General features: G+C 44.2%; 1 protein-coding gene across 1 annotated transcript in view; it reads right to left on the bottom strand.

Annotated features, from left to right (window-relative positions):
* LOC147990594 (uncharacterized) overlaps positions 1-22,087 on the bottom strand; it is a 131,700-nt gene that overhangs the window by 92,652 nt on the left and 16,961 nt on the right. Inside the window, exon 2 of the mRNA XM_087538308.1 lies at positions 17,154-17,293. Coding sequence (XP_087394434.1) covers positions 17,154-17,293 — 140 coding nt within the window. The remainder of the gene's footprint in view (positions 1-17,153; positions 17,294-22,087) is intronic.

The raw sequence follows: 22,087 nt of genomic DNA, 5'->3' as shown, positions 1-22,087 counted from the left end.
AAGAGGTGGCCGGTTCTTCTCCGTGAGGAGGTCTTGAATCCACAAGGGGATCTTCCCTTAGAAAGGGGTATTGAATCCAAAGGTGGATCTTCTCTGAAGAGGGGCCGCGGTCTCTCTCAAGGAGTAGGTCCAAAATGGATGAGCGTAGCTCTATCTCTCAAATGAGCTATCACAACGCTAACCCTAGAAAGGAGGAGGGAGAGGTCTATTTATAGTGTTAGTGCAAATGGGGGTGAAGTGAAGGGGTACATGGGCCTCAGCCCGCAACTGGGCATAGGCAGGTACCGGACGTCCACTGCGGACTGGCCATCCGGTGGCTCGTGGGCGGCCGGACGTCCGGTAGGGGCCGGTCGTCCGCTCGATCTCGCTCGGATGCTGGTGTAGCGGATTTCCGGTCTGGACCGGTCGTCCGATGGCGTCGGACGTCCGCTCGTTTGGCTCGGGTGCAGGGACACCGGTCGTCCGGTCTGGACCGGTCGTCCGGTGGATCTTCAGGCGCCGGACGTCCGGACTCGACCGGTCGTCTGGTGGCTGGAGCTTCTTCGACAACTCTTCTTCTTGCGTCTTCATTTCCACGATTCCCTCGCGGATGGTGTAGGTGTTCCTTGGCGCTTGCACTCCTCCACGTCGTCCGCGGCGTTCCGACAATACCTATGCATGCACAAGGGAGAAGTGTCAAGTAGTATACAATCCTCGAAGGGGTCAGGTGAGCACGTGTAAAGGAGATGATTCACCTATGTGTATGTGAAGTAGAGGTTGCATGTGTCACTTGCCAAACAGACTCTTGACATGGTGATGTCCGTAGGATGCTCCGCATCATCTCCCCTCCCTTGGGAAAGATCCGACCTCGGATCAAAATCCAAATCACCATGGGAAAGAGATGGCATCGCCGTGTAGGAGCGGTCGATCACCAAGTTATCGTCATCTTGAAGCTCGAAATGGGCACTCTCCAATGTCGCACCGTCTCGTGATTCCTTCAGAAGGAGCAAGGAGAACAAACACTTGGAAAAACAAATGTGGTTAGAGTTAGTGCAAAACCAAGCATTCAAGAGGTGATTCACCCAACAAGTGTTGTCATCAAGCATAGCATATGGTGTGACAAAGGATTGTGACATGGCATGTAAGCACATAAATTGAGCATAATCAAGGATATCATGGGGACAAGCATGTAAATGTGAGGTATTGATGCAAATATGTTGGACAAGTGAAGAAGCATCTACCTCAAGTTCATAGCAAGCATTCACAAATTGCTCAATGAAAGGTCTATGGTAGGCATAGGAATCATTCACAACACCAAATAAAATGAAGTGTCTAAACACATGTGTCAAGTGCAAGACAATCCAATCATAATGTGCATTGGGTGTAGTGAATATCATGTGGCACTCAACACAATAGAAAGAGCAATTGTTCATCATGTGTGAGGCAATCAAGTCAAGCATAGTAATCAAGTCATGCAAGCTAGTAGTGCGAAGATGCAACATACTAGAAGAAATCATGGAAATCATGTCATGTGAGCAAATAATAGACATAGACAATGCACATGACATATCGCAAGCACGAACACAGAGTAAGATGAAAGTATCATCATAGGCATGGGGCACAAAGCAAACATGGCAATAACAAGCAATGTCTCCACCAAGCTTGCAAATACACATACAAGTATGAGAATCAATCATCATGTGTAATGCAAAACATGGGTCACGAATGCATGGCAAAAGCATAGTAATGAGCACATCATGCAAACTGAACATGGCAAGATGGGCATAGAATATGTAGTGGACAATAACCCATAGCCAAGAGAGGGTCATGTAGAAGAATTGCGCGAAGTCTTTGCGCGAAGAGAGCGGTGGGAAAGACAATCCATGGGATCCCAAGTCATCATTGCTCTCTAGAGCTCGTTTTGTCAACTCGTGGGATTGCGAGGTTGACAAGAATTCATGGGTACCTACACAAAAGAGACACAAACCAAAGAAATTGTGCGCGTGGTAAATGTACACATCATCCATCATGATGTTTTGTGCACGTGTGAGTTAGCACAAGATAAGCATCGGTCAAAGAAATTTGATGCATGGTATAAGAACATGTCATCATTCATGAAAGAATAGTTATTGTGCATAACATGATGGGGATGCAAATTGAGCATACAAGTATATGGCACATCAATTGATAGAGGCAAAGGTGTCCCGATGTTTCGATGAGATGGTGGCTATCGTTTTCTGTGGGAGTCGACCTTGACGATCCGACTACGAACATGCGAGACGTCGCGCCTTAGCAATCGCTAAACCAACTTCCGAGGGTTATTGACCACACCGGAGCACGATCAACCTGACCACGAGGGTCTGTTTCCTGCGAGCAAATGAAGAACAAGCAAGAAACTGAGATTGCAATCTGGATGTTGCGAATATAAGATGAAAGCTTTATTGATCAAGGTGGGGTTCTGTGACGTCTTGGTCTGGTCGTTGGACACAAACGAAGTACGCGAAGTTGCAGCTATGGCGAACTTTTAATCTAAACAAAACCCAAAGCCTAAACGATGCCCTAAGGGCTGTATATATGGAGGAGAGAGGGGGAATTTCGTGGCCCTTGGTGGAGGGGTCCTAAACCAACCCTAACTCTTGTTTCCCCAGACATACGGACTCTAAAAACAGCCTATACTTAAGTACTTCGAAAATACATGGGCCTGGCCCAATAATAAGGTGACGCAGCACCTAAAATAGCCTCTGGACGAAATTTATGAAGTGGCATCTTTTATATTTTGTCCCATGCTTCATGCACTCATTATGGTGGCTTCAGATTCCTAGAATCATCACTTGTAACTCCGTTCTTGTTCCCCTTGCGCATGCCATCATGTCCATGCTTGAACTTGCTCCAAGGTTCATCTTTCTTGTCCAAGCTAGGCCCTTCATTTGTAAGCAAAACAAATGTATCCAATTTAGGCAGTATCATATTCTCATGAACATTAGAATCGTTACCAAGAAACAAAAGTACCTGATAATTCAATTGGCGTGCGCGAGCTCTAGTAATCGGTCTAGTGTGTATAGCAGCAGGGGTTGTGGGTGTAACAATGGTATTGATGTCCTCATCATCCTTCCCTTCTTGAAATGAAGTCGTCCTCGACGGAAGTTCATCGTCCTCACCCAAATAAGGCTTCAAATCTGCAATGTTAAAAGTGGGACTAACCCCAAAATCTGCAGGCAGCTCAAGTTTATATGCATTATCATTTATTTTCTCTAACACCTTAAATGGACCATCAGCACGTGGCATTAGCTTTGATTTGCGCAAATTAGGAAATGTATCCTTACGCAAATGTAACCAAACAAGATCTCCAGGTACAAACACAACATGTTTTCTACCTTTATCTCCAGCAAGTTTATATTTAGCATTCATACGCTCAATGTTTTCCTTAGTTAACTCATGCATTTTTAAAATAAATTCAGCACGTTCTTTAGCATCAAAATTAACCTTCTCCGAAGATGGAAGAGGCAACAAATCAATAGGTGCACGAGGTAGGAAACCATACACAATCTCAAAAGGGCACATCTTAGTAGTAGAATGCAATGAACGATTATAAGAAAATTCAATATGAGGCAAGCATTCTTCCCACATTTTCTTGTTATTCTTCAAAACAGCCCTAAGCATAGTAGACAATGTTCTATTGACTACTTCAGTTTGTCCATCAGTTTGGGGGTGACAAGTAGTACTAAAAAGCAGCTTAGTCCCCAACTTAGCCCATAAACATCTCCAAAAGTGGCTAAGAAATTTAGTATCACGATCTGAAACAATAGTATTTGGCACACCATGTAAGCGAATAATTTCACGAAAGAACAAATCAGCAACATTAACAACATCATCGCTTTTATGACATGGTATAAAGTGTGCCATTTTCGAGAACCTATCCACGACAACAAATATGCTATCCCTCCCCTTCTTTGTTCGAGGTAAACCTAAAACAAAGTCCATAGATATATCCTCCCAAGGAACACTAAGTACAGGCAAAGGCATATATAAACCATGAGGATTGAGTCGTGACTTAGCTCTTTGACATGTAGTGCAGCGAGCAACAAAACGCTCAACATCCCGTCTCATATTTGGCCAAAAGAAATGTGTAGCAAGTATATCCTCCGTCTTCTTGACGCCAAAGTGTCCCATTAATCCTCCTCCATGCGCTTCCTGCAACAACAAAAGACGAACGTAGGTAGCTGGAATGCATAGCTTGTTAGCACGAAACACAAATCCATCGTTAAGAACGAACTTGTTCCAAGTTCTCCCTTCCTTACAATTATGCAATACATCTTTAAATTCAGCATCATGAACATATTGATCTTTGATGGTCTCCAAACCAAATATTTTAAAGTCAAGTTGTGAAAGCATAGTATAACGACGAGACAAGGCATTAGCAATAACATTTTCTTTACCCTTCTTGTGTTTAATGACATAAGGGAGAGTCTCAATGAATTCAACCCATTTAGCATGTCTACGGTTCAGTTGCTTGACTTTTAATGTGTTTCAAAGATTCATGATCAGAATGTATAACAAATTCCTTGGGCCATAAATAATGTTGCCATGTTTCTAAGGTCCGAACAAGAGCATATAATTCTTTATCATAAGTAGAATAGTTCAGACTAGGCCCACTCAATTTTTCAGAAAAGTATGCAACAGGTTTTCCATCTTGTAATAACACACCTCCTAATCCAATTCCACTAGCATCACATTCAAGCTCAAAAGTCTTATTGAAATTAGGAAGTTGGAGTAAAGGAGCATGTGTCAACTTATCTTTCAATACCGTGAAGGCTTCTTCCTGTGTGGTACCCCAAACAAAAGGCACATCCTTCTTTGTAAGCTCGTTGAGAGGTGCAGCAATGGTGCTGAAATCTCTCACAAAACGCCTATAGAAACCAGCGAGGCCAAGGAAACTCCTCACTTGTGTGACCGTTTTGGGCTGCGGCCAACTCTCAATAGCTTCAATCTTGGCTTTATGAACTTCAATTCCCTGTGGAGTAACAACATAGCCAAGAAAAGATACTCGGTCGGTGCAAAAGGTGCAGTTTCCAAGGTTACCAAACAAACGTGCATCACGTAGAGCAATAAAAACAGCACGTAAATGCTCCAAATGTTCCTCCAAAGATTTGCTATAAATCAATATGTCATCAAAGTAAACTACCACAAATCGTCCAATGAAAGCGCGTAAAACTTCGTTCATTAACCTCATGAAAGTACTAGGTGCATTAGTTAACCCAAAAGGCATGACTAACCACTCATATAATCCAAACTTAGTTTTAAATGCTGTTTTCCATTCATCTCCCAATTTCATATGAATTTGATGGTATGCACTACGCAAATCAACTTTGGAGAATATTGTAGAGCCACTCAATTCATCAAGCATATCATCTAGCCTAGGAATAGGATGACAATAACGAATAGTAATATTATTAATGCCTCTACAATCAACGCACATACGCGACGTACCATCCTTTTTCGGCACTAAAATGATAGGAACAGCACAAGGACTAAGGGATTCGCGTATATAACCTTTGTCGAGCAGTTCTTGTACTTGACGCATAATCTCCTTCGTCTCATCTGGATTGGTACGGTATGGTGCACGGTTGGGTAATGATGCACCGGGAATTAAGTCAATTTGATGCTCAATCCCTCGAATAGGTGGTAATCCCAGTGGCACGTCTTGTGGAAAGACATTAGCGAACTCCTGCAAAATGTTAGTGACAGCAGGAGGCAAAGAGGAAGGCACGTCCTCGAATGAAAATAATGCCTCTTTGCACACAAAAGCATAGCAAACAGATTTTCTAAAATCTAGATCATCAATATCAGATTTGGTGGCAAGTAAACATGCACTTTTCAATTTAATTTCAGAAGCAACACTAGATTGTTTATTATTATTAGGCTGCATTTGTTGCTCAAATTCTTTTGCCACAATCTGATTTTCACTCTTATTTTTCTCCTATTTTGCTTTATTAGCTCTATTAATATCATCTTTCAAAATGGAATCACGAGTCATAGGAAGCAAAGTAATATTTGTATCTTTATGAACAAGATTATACTCATTGTTTCTACCATGGTGGACATAATTTTTATCAAATTGCCATAGTCTACCAAGTAATAAGGAACATGCTTGCATAGGTACCACATCACAATCAACATAATCAGCATATGTAGAGATACTAAAATGCACACGAACAGTATGTGTTACCTTAACCTTGCCGCTGTTGCTAAACCATTGGATGTAGTAAGGATGTGGATGTGGTCTTGTGGTGAGAGATAGCTTCTCCACCATCTCCATGCTAGCCAAGTTATTGCAGCTCCCTCCATCTATGATGACGCGAACAGAACGTTCCTTCACAACTCCCTTTGTATGGAACAAATTATGCCTATGATTTTGCTCAGCTTGTGTAACCTGCACACTCAAAACACGTTGAGCAACTAAACATTCATACCTGTAAGCATCTTCAGCAGCCATGTATTGTGTCTCATGATCAGAATCATCTCCACCGTGTTCTTCACGTGTAATACGAGCCAAAGTCTCCTCATCATAGTCACTAGCGGACTCATACCCACCATCCTCAGTAGCAATCATCACACGCTGAGATTGGCATTCTCTCGCAAAATGTCCTCTTCCCTTACAACGACGATAAATAATATCGCTTGTGTGCCCTGTTGATGCCATGGAACAAGAAGAGCTCTGCGCAGGTCCAGCAGGTGTGCTCTTGGCAGATAGTGGTGGTTGTGCCTGCTTTCTTGTATCACGGCTAGAGGTGGCACCTGATGGAGGTGCTGGTGGAGTGGAAGTAGAGGATGCACGTGGTGTCCATGATGAAGATCGACCTGCAGAAAAGTTAGTTCGCGCCAATGCCTGGTGATCCTGCACTTCACGTTCAGCTTTACAAGCAAAATGGAATAAACGAGTGATATTATTATACTCCTTATACTCTAGGATGGTCTGAATCTCTCTATTTAATCCACCCATAAAACGTGCAAGCATAGCTTCATTCTCCTCAACAATACCACATCTAATCATGCCAGTTTGTAATTCCTGATAATATTCTTCTACAGAATTTTTTCCTTGTCTTAAATGCTGCAATTTTTGAAGTAATTCACGTTGATAATATGGTGGAACGCAACGAGTACGCATAGCAGTTTTCAAAGCAGCCCAAGTAGCAGGAATAGGATATAATCTACAATGCTCAGACCACCAAACACATGCAAAACTAGTGAATGCAAAAACAGCAGCAGGAACACGTCTCTCCTCGGGATATTGTAAACATGTAAATCGTTGTTCAGTTTCTAACTCCCAAGTAAGATATATATCAGGAACATATCTACCCTCAAATGGTGGAGATGGTCATGATCTCGTACCTGAGGGTGAGCCCTACCATTGCCATTATTTGCATGTGGACGACCTGGTGGTTGCTGTGCTGGTGGTGACACGTAGTTCTGATTTTGATCAACCTCATCCTCATAATCGCCGGCAAAATCATCCTCCTCCGCATCAGCAGCAGGAGCCACAGAAGTATCAATAGTAGAACCAACAGTTTGGCCAGGTGCAAGAGGGAGACGGCTCGCTCGGCGGAGGGCTGTTTCACGATGTGTAGGTAGTCGTTGTTGTTGTTGTAGAGGTGCGTTAGGTGCAGCCGGTGGTGGTGGTGGTGGAAGACACGCGAGCAATTCATTAAACCTGTTATCGATCTTTGTTGCGAACGTCTTCTCCATGCCATCTATCTTCTCCATGGCCTCTTCAAATCTGTTTAGCACATCTTGCACCTGTCCACTCATCATTTGCTGAAATTTATCATGCAACTCCTTATTCGTCATGTTCTCCCAGTCAGTCTCGTCGGCTTGTGATCCTGCCATGGTTAGCAACAATAGAAACACACAAGAATATGATCCTACAGAATACTAACAAGAGGTGGTGGTGGTGTCACAAATCCGTCAAGCGAATCGCAAATTCTTACCAGTTCTTACCCAGCAGCAGGCGGTGATCGGCAACCGTCGTAGTCAAAACTCTCAAAGCTTGTATAGAGCGATTACCAGGGAGAGTCCAACGCATGACGTAGATGTATGTGGAGCTAGGAAGGCTTATAGTATGGTAGCAAAAAGGGTCAGCAATAATCAATTCAGAGATGCAAAGTTGAATAAACGCTCAACAACGGTACTGTGCTGGTCCTAGGCTAGATCGTGCTAGAGATGCGAGCCTAGAACACTAACAAAATCACGACGCTGCACATAAACAATGGAGGAGCACACTCTGGATTTTTTTTCTTTTTTTTTTACTTTTTTTTTTAACTTTTTTCCTCTTTTTTTTGCTCCGCAACAATTTTTTTTCGAAAAAGTCTACAAATGTTCTAAAAACTGCCTAGCTAGAATTTTCCAGACTTAGTTTTTTTTTGAGTTTGGAACTATTTTTCTTCTGCGGGTAGCATGGAATCTCAGGAGTCCTACTCTCTCACGACTCGGAGTATGGCGTCTTCTAGAACTCGAAAACAAAGCAACAAATACTGGACACGGACTAGGACTGGTGGCGAAGATGAATCTGGTGGAACTCGGACTGTGGTTGTATATCTGGACATGGATTGGTGGTGGTATATGGCGATGGTATATCTGGACTCGGATTGGTGGGGTGGTGGTATATGGTAATGATGATGACAATGGTGGGGTGGCGGCGTGACAACCTGTGAACAGAACTCGAAACTCTAAAGGACTAGACGCTAAGACCAGCAACTTGACATGATGATGCAACCGCGAATTCAACAAAGCAAATACAGAAAAGATTATGCGAAGGCTCAGATTGGTTCGGATAGGATGAACTAACCCTAATTTTTTTTGACTTTTTCGTGGACTGTAGGTATGAAGAACGGACTCGAACTAATCTACAAAAATCTGTAAAATCTCACCGAGCAACCTGAAAATCTGATACCACTTGATAGAGGCAAAGGTGTCCCGATGTTTCGATGAGATGGTGGCTATCGTTTTCTATGGGAGTCGACCTTGATGATCCGACTACGAATGTGCGAGACGTCGCGCCTTAGCAATCGCTAAACCAACTTCCGAGGGTTATTGACCACGCCGGAGCACGATCAACCTGACCACAAGGGTCTGTTTCCTACGAGCAAACGAAGAACAAGCAAGAAACTGAGATTGCAATCTGGATGTTGCGAATATAAGATGAAAGCTTTATTGATCAAAGTGGGGTTCTCTGACGTCTTGGTCTGGTCGTTGGACACAAACGAAGTACGCGAAGTTGCAGCTATGGCGAACTTTTAATCTAAACAAAACCCAAAGCCTAAACGATGCCCTAAGGGCTGTATATATGGAGGAGAGAGGGGGAATTTCGTGGCCCTTGGTGGAGGGGTCCGAAACCAACCCTAACTCTTGTTTCCCCACATATACGGACTCTAAAAACAGCCTATACTTAAGTACTTCGAAAATACATGGGCCTGGCCCAATAATAAGGTGACGCAGCACCTAAAATAGCCTCTGGACGAAATTTATGAAGTGGCATCTTTTATATTTTGTCCCATGCTTCATGCACTCATTATGGTGGCTTCAGAGTCCTGTAATCATCACTTGTAACTCCGTTCTTGTTCCCCTTGCGCATGCCATCATCTCCATGCTTGAACTTGCTCCAAGGTTTATCTTTCTTGTCCAAGCTAGGCCCTTCATTTGTAAGCAAAACAAATGTATCCAATTTAGGCAGCATCATATTCTCATGAACATTAGAATCGTTACCAAGAAACGAAAGTACCTGATAATTCAGTTGGCGTGCGCGAGCTCTAGTAATCGGTCCAGTGTGTATAGCAGCAGGGGCTGTGGGTGTAACAATGGTATTGATGTCCTCATCATCAATAGCATGTTTATTCATGGGAAGCATATTGTGCACATAAGTATTGGGATCATGCAATGGATTGGAGTGATCAAAATCTCCAAACATGTATGAGGAAACTATGGCGGTCTCCTCATGAGCAATGTTGGAAACATCATATGAAGAAAATGGACAACATCCAAAACAATGCATATCCGAAGCTAGGTGGTCATGGCATGGCATATGAGATAAATGATGCAAAGGGAGCATATCAATATCATCACAAGAGAAACAAAAACCAATAACCATGGGCTTGTCATCTATGCCATAAGTGAAAGTTGGGTTAATTTGAATGGCATATGCATAGTCACTATGAAGAGATTGCAAATATGACATATGATTGATCTCATGCATAGCATATGACAAGTCAAGCGGATTGGCAAACATGATGTGACCTAAGGAATTGTCATAAGATAACCTATGCAACATGGCATCACAACTAATAGACTCCACATGGCAATCATCATACTCATCATAAATGGGTAAATCATCACATGGGGAAATCATACTTGCATGAAGCATGTTAATAGGGGGATCAACATCATGCGAGCAATCAATGTCATGAATGTCCACTAGTGGGACTAGAGCATCAGCTTCACCTATGTTACCTTGTTCATTCCACTCAAGTGGTGTAGGTGAGGTGGGAAAGACCAAATGGTGGTCATCTTCATCTTGATGGAACCATGTGGGGGGTGCATCATATTCCACCATGGCCATCGTCTTGTCCAAAGGTAGGACGACGTCGTCGAGAATCGGCGCGTCATCATATAAGGGACCTAGCACCAAATGAGAAGACACAATAGAGGTAGAGGTCAAGTCGTTAGTGTTGAAAGTGGCCTCGCATGACCTATCAACTATCTCACTCTCTCTATGTGGTGGTTCACTCACTCCTTCACAATAGGTGCACTCAATCTCACGTATGGTCAAGTCACTCATCTCACTCAAGTGGTGGGGGTTGTGGCTCTCCTCACATGGGAATTAGGGTAACACATCATATATGGGGCTAGTGGTGAAGTCACACTCACTCTCAATATGGTGGCAAAAGTCACTCGTCATCATACGTCGCCGTGGTCGAAGGGAAAATCCCATGCTCAACCATCTCATCGCCGTCGTGGATGAAAGCCGAAGATGGCACATCATCACTCTCGCCTCCTAAGATGGAAGCATCATCCTTGCTCGCCACCTTGTCGCTCGCCTCCAAAGCTTGGTCCTTGAGGGTCTCCGTAGTCGTACTCGTCGTCGCACCGTCTTGAAAAAGAGTCATGGAGGACTTGGCATCATCAATGCCACAAAGAGGGATGGCGGTGAAGTCGAACTTGGGAGCATTGTCTTGGAGCTCGTCGGGCTTGGACATCATGGTGGTACTAGCCTCATGCTCGTTCTCATGGAGCTTGGTCATCGCGAAGTGAGCTTGGGGTGGAGAAAGTTTGGCCTTCATGAGTTCTTGTTCCGCCTTGAGAGCGCCAATGTAGTTGTCGTCGAGGGACTTGTAGTTCTCGAGGAAGATCATCTTGGAGATGTCGTTGTGCAATCCCATCATGAAGTGGAACTTCATCCAAATGGGTCGTCCACGCCGGCTCGTCGCAAGGCAATCTTCATCTCCTTGAAGTACTCGTAGATGGACTTGGATCCTTGGATGGTGTTCTCCAATTGGCATTGAAGTTGTTCCGTGTAGGTTGGAGGCACAAACTCTCGCCGCAAAGCTCTCTTCATCTTGGTCCAACTCATGTCGTAGCTCTCCGAAGGTGTGTGAAGCCACCATGTGGACGCGTAGTCATGGAAGTTCCATATGGCGCACTTCACTTGATCTTCGGGAGGGACTTGATGTAGCTTGAGGTAGTCGTCCAGCAAATGCTCCCACTCGAGATACTCCTCGGGTTCTTGAGTCCCATAGAAAGGAATCATGTGGTCCATGTCGAGGTCGTAGTAGGTCATGGAAGTCGCGGACTTGAGCTTGGGGAGCTTCTCTTGAGCGTAGTCTTGAGGTGCTTGTTGGCGAAGATGCCATATATCCGAAGGCGAAGATGCCTTGAAGTCGCTTGGTGAAGATGCCAAAGTGGTTGGTGTAGCCGTAGCTCTGTCTTGGTGGTGCTTGTCTCGCGGTCTTCTCTTGTGGTCATGAGGTTTGGACTTGGCGTGAAGTAGGGCTTGTTGCGACTTGTAGGTAGGCGCATCTCGAGCATCTTCATGATGATTTTGTCGTTGTCGTGCTTGAGCTCGATGTAGAAGTCGTTCATCGTCGTCGTGCACATGTTGCTTGGAGGTGACTTGCCCTTCATGACGAGGTGGATCACAAACGTGATGGTGGTCGCCATGGAGATGTGGACTAGGACGACTTGCGCTTGCATCATTTTTGCGCTCCGAAGACTTGTGACTTGAACGTCGCCGCCTTGAGGATGATGAAGGGGAAGAACGGTTGATCAACAAGGTCCGAATCTCCTCCATCCTTGCATCTTGCTCCTCCTTTTGTGCGGAAAGCTTGTTGTTGATGTAGTTGTGCACGCCGTCGTCTTTGTGGAAGACCAGAGATGAAATGCCTTGCCTATCCATCACAAGATTCGAGCCAATATGAGTGGAGAAAGAGAAGAACGAATACCAAATGTACCTTGACCGAAGTTGAAAGTGGATCAATGATCACTCCAATGTGGACAAGGAAATAGCACAATTGGTACCAATTCTTGTTGGTTTCTCACACCTACACAAGTAAGGTGATGTAGGGTGAAACCCTAGGTGGCTGATCTTTCACGAAAGGAGCGGATCCCAAAGAGAAACACGAAGAACACGAGGGGGATTCACGAGGGAAAACACGAGAGAATCACTCAAACCAACAAGATTCGATTACACATGTGCTAGATCCTCGAAACACAAAGAGATACACGATGATCCAAGGTCAACAACGGACGATACACCGTAGCCGGTTCTTCTCCGTGAGGAGGTCTTGATGGGGCAACCCAAGAGGGGGTCTTGAATCCAAGGGGATCTTATCCGTAGAGGGGCCGCGGTCTCTCTCGTGGAGTAGATCCGTAATGGATGAGCGTAGCTGTATCTCTCAAATGAGCTATCACAACGCTAACCCTAACTAGGAGGAGGTGGAGGAGTATATATAGTCTAGGCGAATGAAAGGGTAAGTGGCTTCGTCCCAACACACGGGCGGGCGTACAGGCGTCGGACATCCGACAGGTACTGGACGTCCGGTGGCTCGCGAGGGTCCGGTCGTCCGGTGCATGTCGGACGTCCGGCGTTTTGGCTCTGGACAGGTGGTGTCGGATGTCCGGTCGGCGTCGGTCGTCCGGGCGCTGGAGAGTGTCGGACGTCCGGTGTCTGGCGGTCATCCGGGCGCTGGGAGTCGTCGGACGTCCGGTGGCTCCGGTCGTCCGTAGATTCGGCTCGGGTCCTCAAGGGCCGGACGTCCGGGCTGGGCCGGTCGTCCGGTGGCTGTAGCTTCGTGCAGCTTCTTCTCTTGGTCCTTGTACTTGGCGTCCTCGCTAGCTGTTCCGTTGAATGTGGTGACTTCGTGGCTTTCCTCCAAGTACCTGATCATGCATAGAACACACGTTGGAGGTAGTAGCCACATCTCACATGTATAAAGTGATGGTTCGGAGAGGAGCGAGTTCACCTTGTGTCCAATGGCGTATGTTCGAGGTCTCGTCAGATGTCCACTTGGGGTTTGGAGAGTAGTCGGAGTGTACATGGGGATGAACATGGGATGCTCCGCATCATCTCCCCTCCCTTGGGAAAGATCCGACCTCGGATCGTGATCCTCATCACCATGGAAACGGTAGTCATGGACGGACATGTAGTTGGACGGAGTGGAAGACATTGCGAAATCCAAGTACTCCATGGTGTCGCCGAAGTGGTATACATGCAAAAAGAGCAAACACAAACGACACTCAGAAATACAATGGTTTGAGCACACAAAGTGTCCATCATGTAAGAAGGAGTCTGTGCAACAAGATTGATCATGACAAGGTGCATGAAGCTTATCCAAAAGATATGGAAATGTATGCACAACATTCATGGTAGCAAAAGCAAGAATATGATGAATGCAACCATGGTGCAAAAGGATGTCATAGTCAGACGGTTTATCAAAAGCATGAATGTGGTAATGGATGCTCAATGTGATGTGATCATGCAATTGATGATGGGCAATATGATCATGATGTATGAATATGCCATCAAGAAAGATCACAACAAATTTGCGAAGGAAATGCACAAGCTCGTATATCATGGATGACATGGGAATGCAAGATGCAACAAGGCAATCGTAATGGGAGTCAATGCATGCATGAGATGCAAATTTGTCATGGGTGTAACATGCCCAATGAGCATGACAAGTGTGAGCACAATCAACGAATATGGAGGTGTTGATGTACCAATGCTCGATGTCGTGGCATGAGTGGAGGTTCGAAGGTGCATCCAATAAGTCCGAGCGCTCCACAATGCGAAGGTCCATAGAGCCAATCTTCAATGTCGGTCCTCCATCCAATAGGTGCAACATGTAGACAAGAAGAAGGAGACAACAATGAAAAAATGACCAATCCAATATGCATATTTGAGGATGGCTCAAAGGGAAGGAGTTCACCTTTAGGAGATTGTCGCAAATGTTGGTGTTGCACATCGTGTATGCTTTCACATGACCAAATTGTGTCATGACGGTATCGCCTTGTGAATCCTTCAACATGAAAGAACATGACAAACACTCGGAAAAACAAATGAGGTTAGCGGAAAACCTATCATTCGTGCGGTAAAATACCCAACAAGTGCATGCATCATGCTCATCATAAGAAAGGACAAGGGAGTATTTCATAGCATGGAGGCATATGACGTGAGAACAACCAAATAGAATAGGCTCAATCAAACAAGCATGCATCACAAGTAATGTGTCCAAGTCTCCAAGATCAATAAGCATAATTGGAGGCAAACAACAATGAACAAGATGTATCAAGTGAGAGGCACGAGCATATATGTCATCAACCCAAGAAAGCGAGTAAGAGTTGAACATGGGTGATGCGACAAAGCAAGCAATCATGGTGATCAATTCAAGCAAGCTAGTAGTGCAAAGATGCAACATACTAGAAGAAATCATGGCAAGCATGTCATGGGTGCAAATAGTGTGCATGAATAATTCACATGACATAACACAAGCATGAAAGCAAGATATGAGCAAAATAGCATCAATAGCATGAGGCACATGATAAACATGGTAATAGCAACAAGGATCTCCACCAAGCATGCAAATACACATAGGAGTAACGTAATTGTGAATCGTGGGTAGATGCAAGGAAGGGTCACAATTGCATGGCAAAGGCATAGAAGCAAGCATAGCATGCAAAGTGAACACGGTAAAATGAGCAAGAAGCGAGAAGCGGTATATAGTCCATAGCCGTGTGAGAGCCAAATGAGAAAGATGCGCGTAGTCGTTGTGCGAAGAGAGCGGTGGGAAGGATAGTTCACGGGATCCCAAGTCATCTATGCTCTCAAGAGCTCGTTTCGTCAGCTCTTGGTATTGAGAGGTTGACAAGTATACGTGAGTACCTACACAAAAACAAAGACAAAGGGAAAATTGTGTGTGCGTGGTAGATGTACACATCATCCATCATGATGCGCACGTGCTTGTGTTGGTTAGCACAAAATAGCCAATGCTCAAATAAATGAGATGCGTGATATAGAAACATGTCATCCATCATGAGAGGTTTGTTGTTATGTATAGCATAATGGAGACTCAAATTGTGTAATGCATCACAAGAAATATGTAGAGCATTGTTGCTCATGGAATGCATATGGTGCAAGCAATTATGGGAATCATGCAAAGGATGGAATGCATCAAAATCTCCGAATACGTATGAGGAAACTATGGGGGTCTCCTCATGAGCATTAGTAGAAACATCACATGGAGAATATTGACAACATCCAAAAAAAGCATATTTGGAACATTGTGATCATGGCATCGTATAGTAGATGAATTGCGCAAATCATGTAAAGGAAGCATGGCAGTATCATCACATGAAAAACAAAAGCCAATGACCATCATCTCGTCATCTATACCATAAGTGCAAATGGGATTTATGGTAACGGGGCATGCATAGTCACTATGTTGAGATTGAAATGAGGCAATATGGGATATCTCACTCATAGCATATGACAAGGTTAATGGATTGTCAAACATGATGTGACCAATATAAGTTTCACATGATATCCTATGGAGCATAGCATCACAACTAGGAAAATTAACATGATCATCATCATAGTCATCATAAATTGGCAAGTCATGACATGAAGAAGTCGCACTAGCATGAAGCATGGCAATAGGTGGATCAACATCATGCTAGCAATCATTGGTAAGATAGTCCACTAGTGGGATAAGAGAAGTACCATCACCTATGTTACCTTTGGAGCGTCGCTCATGTGTTGTAGGTGAGGTGTTGAAAATCGTCTCGTTGTCATCTTCATCTTGATGGAACCATGTGGGGGGTGCATCATCGTCCACCATGGCCATCATTGTCTCCATTGGAGGTATGGACTCGTCGAGGGTAGGGATGTCGTCAAGTAGGAGACCTATCACCAGAGAAGAAAACACACTCGGAGTAGAGGGTAAGTCGTTAGAAATCATAATGGCCTCACATGCCGTGTCAACTACCTCACTCACTAAGTGTTGTGGCTCACTCACTCCCTCAAGGATGCTCCCACTGATATGGTTGGTGGAGTCACTCAAATGGCTCTCAACCTCACATAGGATGTGTGGCATGCTCTCAAGTGTGGGGCTAGTGGTGGTCACACTCATCCTCTCATAGGAAATTCTCTCAATGTCACATGTGCTGGAGTCACTCATGTCACTCATGTGGTGGTGGCTCTCCTCACATGGCAATTGGGGCATCTCGTCACATGTCGTTGTCGGAGAGATGTTGGTGCAAATGTCTCCATGCTCAATCATGTCGTGGTCGTAGCCGTGGATGAAGGCCGAAGATGGCACATCATCACTCTCCTCGAAGACCAAAGAGAAGGTCTCATGAGCGGTCTTGTAGCTTGACTCGGAGTATGAGTCCAATATGCTATATTCATGTTGTTGAAGAGGTTCGCGCTCGTCGCCGTGGTCGAAGGGGATGGCCCTTGCTCGACCTTCTTGTCACCGTCTTGTTGTTGGAGGCCCAAATGATGTGGCACCTTGTAGCTCATCTCCATGACCGAAAGGAAATTACCATGCTCAGCCATCTTCCTTGAGGGGCTTCCGAAGATGGAAGTGTCGCCCTCACTTGTAGGTGTTCGCCTTGGACTTGATGAAGTCAATGTGGGCGTACTCGTGGGAAGTAGGCGACGATGCCGTACGTCCAAAGGCGAAGATGCCTTGATAGCACTTGGCGAAGATGCCGAAGTGGTTGTTGTAGCCGTAGCGTGCTCTTGGTTGTGCTTGTCTCGCGGTCTTCTCTTGTGGTCATGAAGTTTGGACTTGGCGTGAAGTAGGGCTTGTTGGGACTTGTAGGTAGGCGCATCTCGAGCATCTTCATGTTGATGTTGGCGTTGTCGTGCTTGAGCTCGTAGTAGATGTCGTTCGTCATCATCATGCACATGATGCTTGGAGGTGACTTGCCCTTCATGACGATGTGGATCACGAACGTGATGGTGGTCGCCATGGAGATGTGGATGTGGGCGACTTGCGCTTGTGTCGCTTGGGCGCTCCGAAGAGGATCGATGTGCTTGCCGCTGCCTTGAAGATGACGAAGGGGAAGTAGACTTGATCAATGCCCGAATCTCCTCCATCCTTGCATCTTGCTCCTCCTTTTGTGCGGAAAGCTTGTTGTCGATGTAGTCCCTTTTCCTCGCTTCGGAGTGGCGAATGTCAATGGAGAGGTTCTCGATGCGCTCTCGCAATCTTGATTGTGTGCCTTGCATTTGTCGTTGTAGATCGAAGATTGACACATTGGTGATGTAGTTGTTCACGCCGTCGTTGTTGTCGAAGACCGGAGATGAAATGCCTTGCGTATCCATCACTCCAAGAGAAAAGTGTGAGTGGTAGAAAGAGAAGAACGAATACCAAATGTACCTTGACTGAAGTTGAAAGTGGATCAATGATCACTCCAATGTGGACAAGGAAATAGCACAATTGGTACCAATTCTTGTCGGTTTCTCGCACCTACACAAGTAAGGCTTATGGTGGAGCTCGGTGAGGATAGTGGCACAAAAGTTTGATGCAAATTGTTAGCAAGAGTCAATAATGTTGAAAGAGATTCAAAAATTCGCAAGTGTAACAAGTAGACCAATAGCAATATGGGTGGCACACAGAATGTAGCGACCAGACCTCAAACAGTCTGATCTCTGTGCTCCGGTGTCATCCCTGGATCAGTAATGCTGACACCACACAGTACTCGAAGGATTTATAGCAGAGTAGCAATCACACACTTATTACATCGAGTGTCTCAAAAGAGAACTTATTACAATAAATATGGCTTAAGGCCATCTAATTACGATAATAGCGGAAGGCTTGGAAGATAAGTGAGTCCATCAAGTCCAACGGCATCACTGAGTATAGAACCACGACCTAAAAACTCCTTATTCGTCGTGTGAAAAGTCTGCAACATTAACGTTGCAGCCCAGGAAAGGGTCAGCACATGGAATATGCTGGCAAGGTAACACATAGGGAGTAATGAAATGAAACAACTATACTATATGCATATTTGGCTGGTGGAAAGCTCTATGTTTACAGTTTTTTCGTAAAGCCAAATTTTCCCTACTTCAAAGGAATAAATTTAATTACTATCATGGTGGTTGTTAAACATTGAGAATGGTTGACAGCATTTTCAATCCCAATTAAGCATCATCATTTAACAAACCCAACAAAATTAACTTTAGAGTAGCATGTTGAGATTCACATGATAATCAAGGTACTAGATACTCAAGATGTCCATAACCGGGGACACGGCTAACCATGATTAGTTTATTACACTCTGCAGAGGTTTGCGCACTTTTCCCCACAAGACTCGATCGCCTCCGTTGGATTTCTCGCACTACATGGTGTTTGAGAAACGGATGACCGAGACACAGTCTTTCAGAAATGCTAGCACCTTATGATGGATAGACCGGTACACCTACTTTCCCCTACATCTGCTAGTCTACCCTGTAAGATTTCGCATGACTTAATCAACTATGCCAGAGCCCATAATGGCTAGTGGCTGCACACGGAAGTTTCTAGTATGAATAATCTCATGATCCCTTTGAGTCTGGGTGGCGGTCCAAAAGAAAAACAGGCAAGTCCTGGAATACCCAGGTGCCTCAATCCACCCAGATGGGTGTTTAGGTTGCCACCTTAGATAAACCATTAATTAAGAATCTCACATCTGTCATGGATATCACTCACCCAATCCACGTCTACTAGCATAGCATGGCATAATAAGCAAACGTACAAATAACTCCCAAAGGTTTGATAATAAACAGGTAATAGGTACTACCTCATCTACTTCCCATCCCACAATTTAATTATATCCTAATCATGCAATGTGTGAGGATTGATCTAATTCAATAAAACTGGGTTGTAGAAAAAGGTATGATCAAAGTGTTACTTGCCTTGCTGATGATCCGCGAAACCTAGAGATTCAAAGTAACAGGCGGCGCACTCCGGGTATTCTATCGTAGACAAACAAACAAGCATACAATAAGTACTCATCTAATGCATAGGTAAAACTCAAATAGAAGATCTAACCAGAAAGTTCAACTTAAGAACCCAGGTTTGCAAAAAGAATCAAATCGAACGTAGCAAAAGAAAATCAAACGGCGAAAGAAATCAACTTCGTTCTAGTAATCTAGATCTAAGTCAAATTTTACAGTAGCAAAAACTTGTTTAAGTTGATTATTCGGAAAGAGGGTTTCGAGATGAAACTCCAGGCGCTTGAATCGCCTGATTCCGATAAACGAGCGAAAAGTTATACTAAAACGAAAATCGGATCAGAAATCGCGATCAGAAACCGCGGAAAATCCGACAAAAAAGAAAAACGACGAACAGATTAATCGGTAATTAACCTAATCTGAAAATAACTAAAATAAAAAAATAATATTAAAATAAAAAAATTCGAAAATAAAACCAACAAAAAAGAAAATAAATATTAAACGGGCTAGGGTTTCGGGCGCGGGCGCGGTTATGGGCTGGGGCGCCGGGTGCCTCGCTATTTAAAGGCGCCCCCGGGCGGAGTCCCGCTCGGGTACGGCCCATAGTCGGTTTCGTTTTTTTTAAATAATTACGCTCGGAAGAAAAATAAAAAGAAATACTAAACGGACTCCAAAAATCATGGAATAAATTTTCTCGGGTTTCTAAAATCAAGCCCAATAAAATGAACATTTATTTGGGCCCAAAATACAACTTTGGAAAACGCGTATTTTCCCTAAATTCAATTAAAAATAGCGAAAAACTCCGAAATAAATCTTACTTGATTTTTTTTATTAAATCCTCAATATTTCTATATTTTTGGGAAAGTCATTTTATTCCCTCTCTCATATTTTTGTAATAGAAATAATTGATGATAAAATAAATAAAATCAAATGATCCTGTTTACAAAATTTGAGAAAACTCAAATATGTAAATAACAAAATCCCCAACTCTCTCCGTGGGTCCTTGAGTTGCTTAGAATTTTGTAGGATCAAAACCAAAAGCAAAATAAAATATGATATGCATGATGATCTAATGTATAACATTCCAAATTGAAAATTTGGGATGTTACACGGAAACGCACACACGGATAGATAAATGGGGTCGTGAACCTGGGATGAGCTCAAAATGTGGAATCCACGGAAAATGCTCTTGTTGCACAACTCTAGAGAAGCGCTAGCACGATTGCTCAATAGGCGGATACGACACTTGTGCACAACCTATAGGAGACAAAAATGCAACGACTTCTATCCCAAGTATGCTATGTATATACGGTTCCCAGTGTTATGATCCAAGATGATCTTATATGACAATGTGGTATGATGCTATGGCAGTTGCTTACAAGCTCTTTTCTCACTCTTTTCTTTGCTTAAAAGCTTTATTCTCTTTTTTTTGTATGGCCACTTTGCGAAATGCACAAACCAAGGTAGCAATTGTATATATGCGGGAACAAACTTGAGGCACATGAGATGATATGATGATACCAATATGATATGGTATGTATGCAATGTATGGTGTAGATCACTAATGTGCACAAGTAACGTTGCCGGCAATACTCAAATGGCTAGTCTCGATAGGCAAGTAACGAAAAATGGGCTAGGGGTTAACAATGCAATTGCAAGGGGAATGTACAATGGAGGGGTACCACGATACCAAGATGATATGGAGGTCACCATCCGCGGTGATGATGAGTGGCGGTGATCTTGATGGAGATACCAAGATGATGGTGACTCGTCCCTAAGTAGCCGAAACACCTTAGGAAACGGAAAAACCACGAACTCAAAATCTCAAATGTCAAATGGTGGTAGCGGAATGCGATGGTGTTGCACTAGGCAATGCAGAAGTGGAGGTTATGGTGGTGGACTATACATGGTGCCGGAGTTGAAAGCACGGTCCCTAAGTAGCCGAAACACCTTAGGAGACACAACTCACAACAGAACCAAAATTGGGTTAAATTGAGGTGGCGGAAGTGTATAGTGGTCAAGCCTATGCGGAAGTGGTGGTGGTGGTTGAAGAAGAAGCAACCGTCCCTAAGTAGCCTAGACACCTTAGGAGACTCAAATCACTCCTCAAGCAACCACTAATGCGATGGGGAACAAAATTGGTTAGGTTGCGAAAGTCGGCGGTGGTGTACCGGATGATGTGGTGGAAGCCCTAGGCAAAGATGCCAAAATTGTCAAAATATGATGGATTCAAAAGATGTTGGTGGTATTTTTGTGGGAAGGAGGATGTCAAGAGATTCAAAACGAGCTAAAGAACGTCAAAATCGGAGTTCGGATGAATTAGTTATGGCCGAAACAAATTTTGAGCGAATCCGTTTTTTACAGGTAGCGGACGTCCGCTAATGGACGGATGTCCGGTGGCCGGACATGATAGAGGCGAAGGTGCTCCGATGTTTCGATGAGATGGTGGCTATCGTTTTCTGTGGGAGTCGACCTTGACGATCTGACTACGAACGTGCGAGACATCGCGCCTTAGCAATCGCTAAACCAACTTCCGAGGGTTATTGACCACGCCGGAGCACGATCAACCTGACCACGAGGGTCTGTTTCCTGCGAGCAAATGAAGAACAAGCAAGAAACTAA

The sequence above is a fragment of the Triticum urartu genome, chromosome 1A (assembly GCF_056163025.1).
Source record: "Triticum urartu cultivar PI428250 chromosome 1A, HENAU_Tu73, whole genome shotgun sequence".
In the NCBI taxonomy this organism is placed as follows: domain Eukaryota; kingdom Viridiplantae; phylum Streptophyta; class Magnoliopsida; order Poales; family Poaceae; genus Triticum; species Triticum urartu.
Note: the sequence above shows the minus strand (reverse complement) of the source record. Positions and strands in the feature narration are given on the sequence as shown.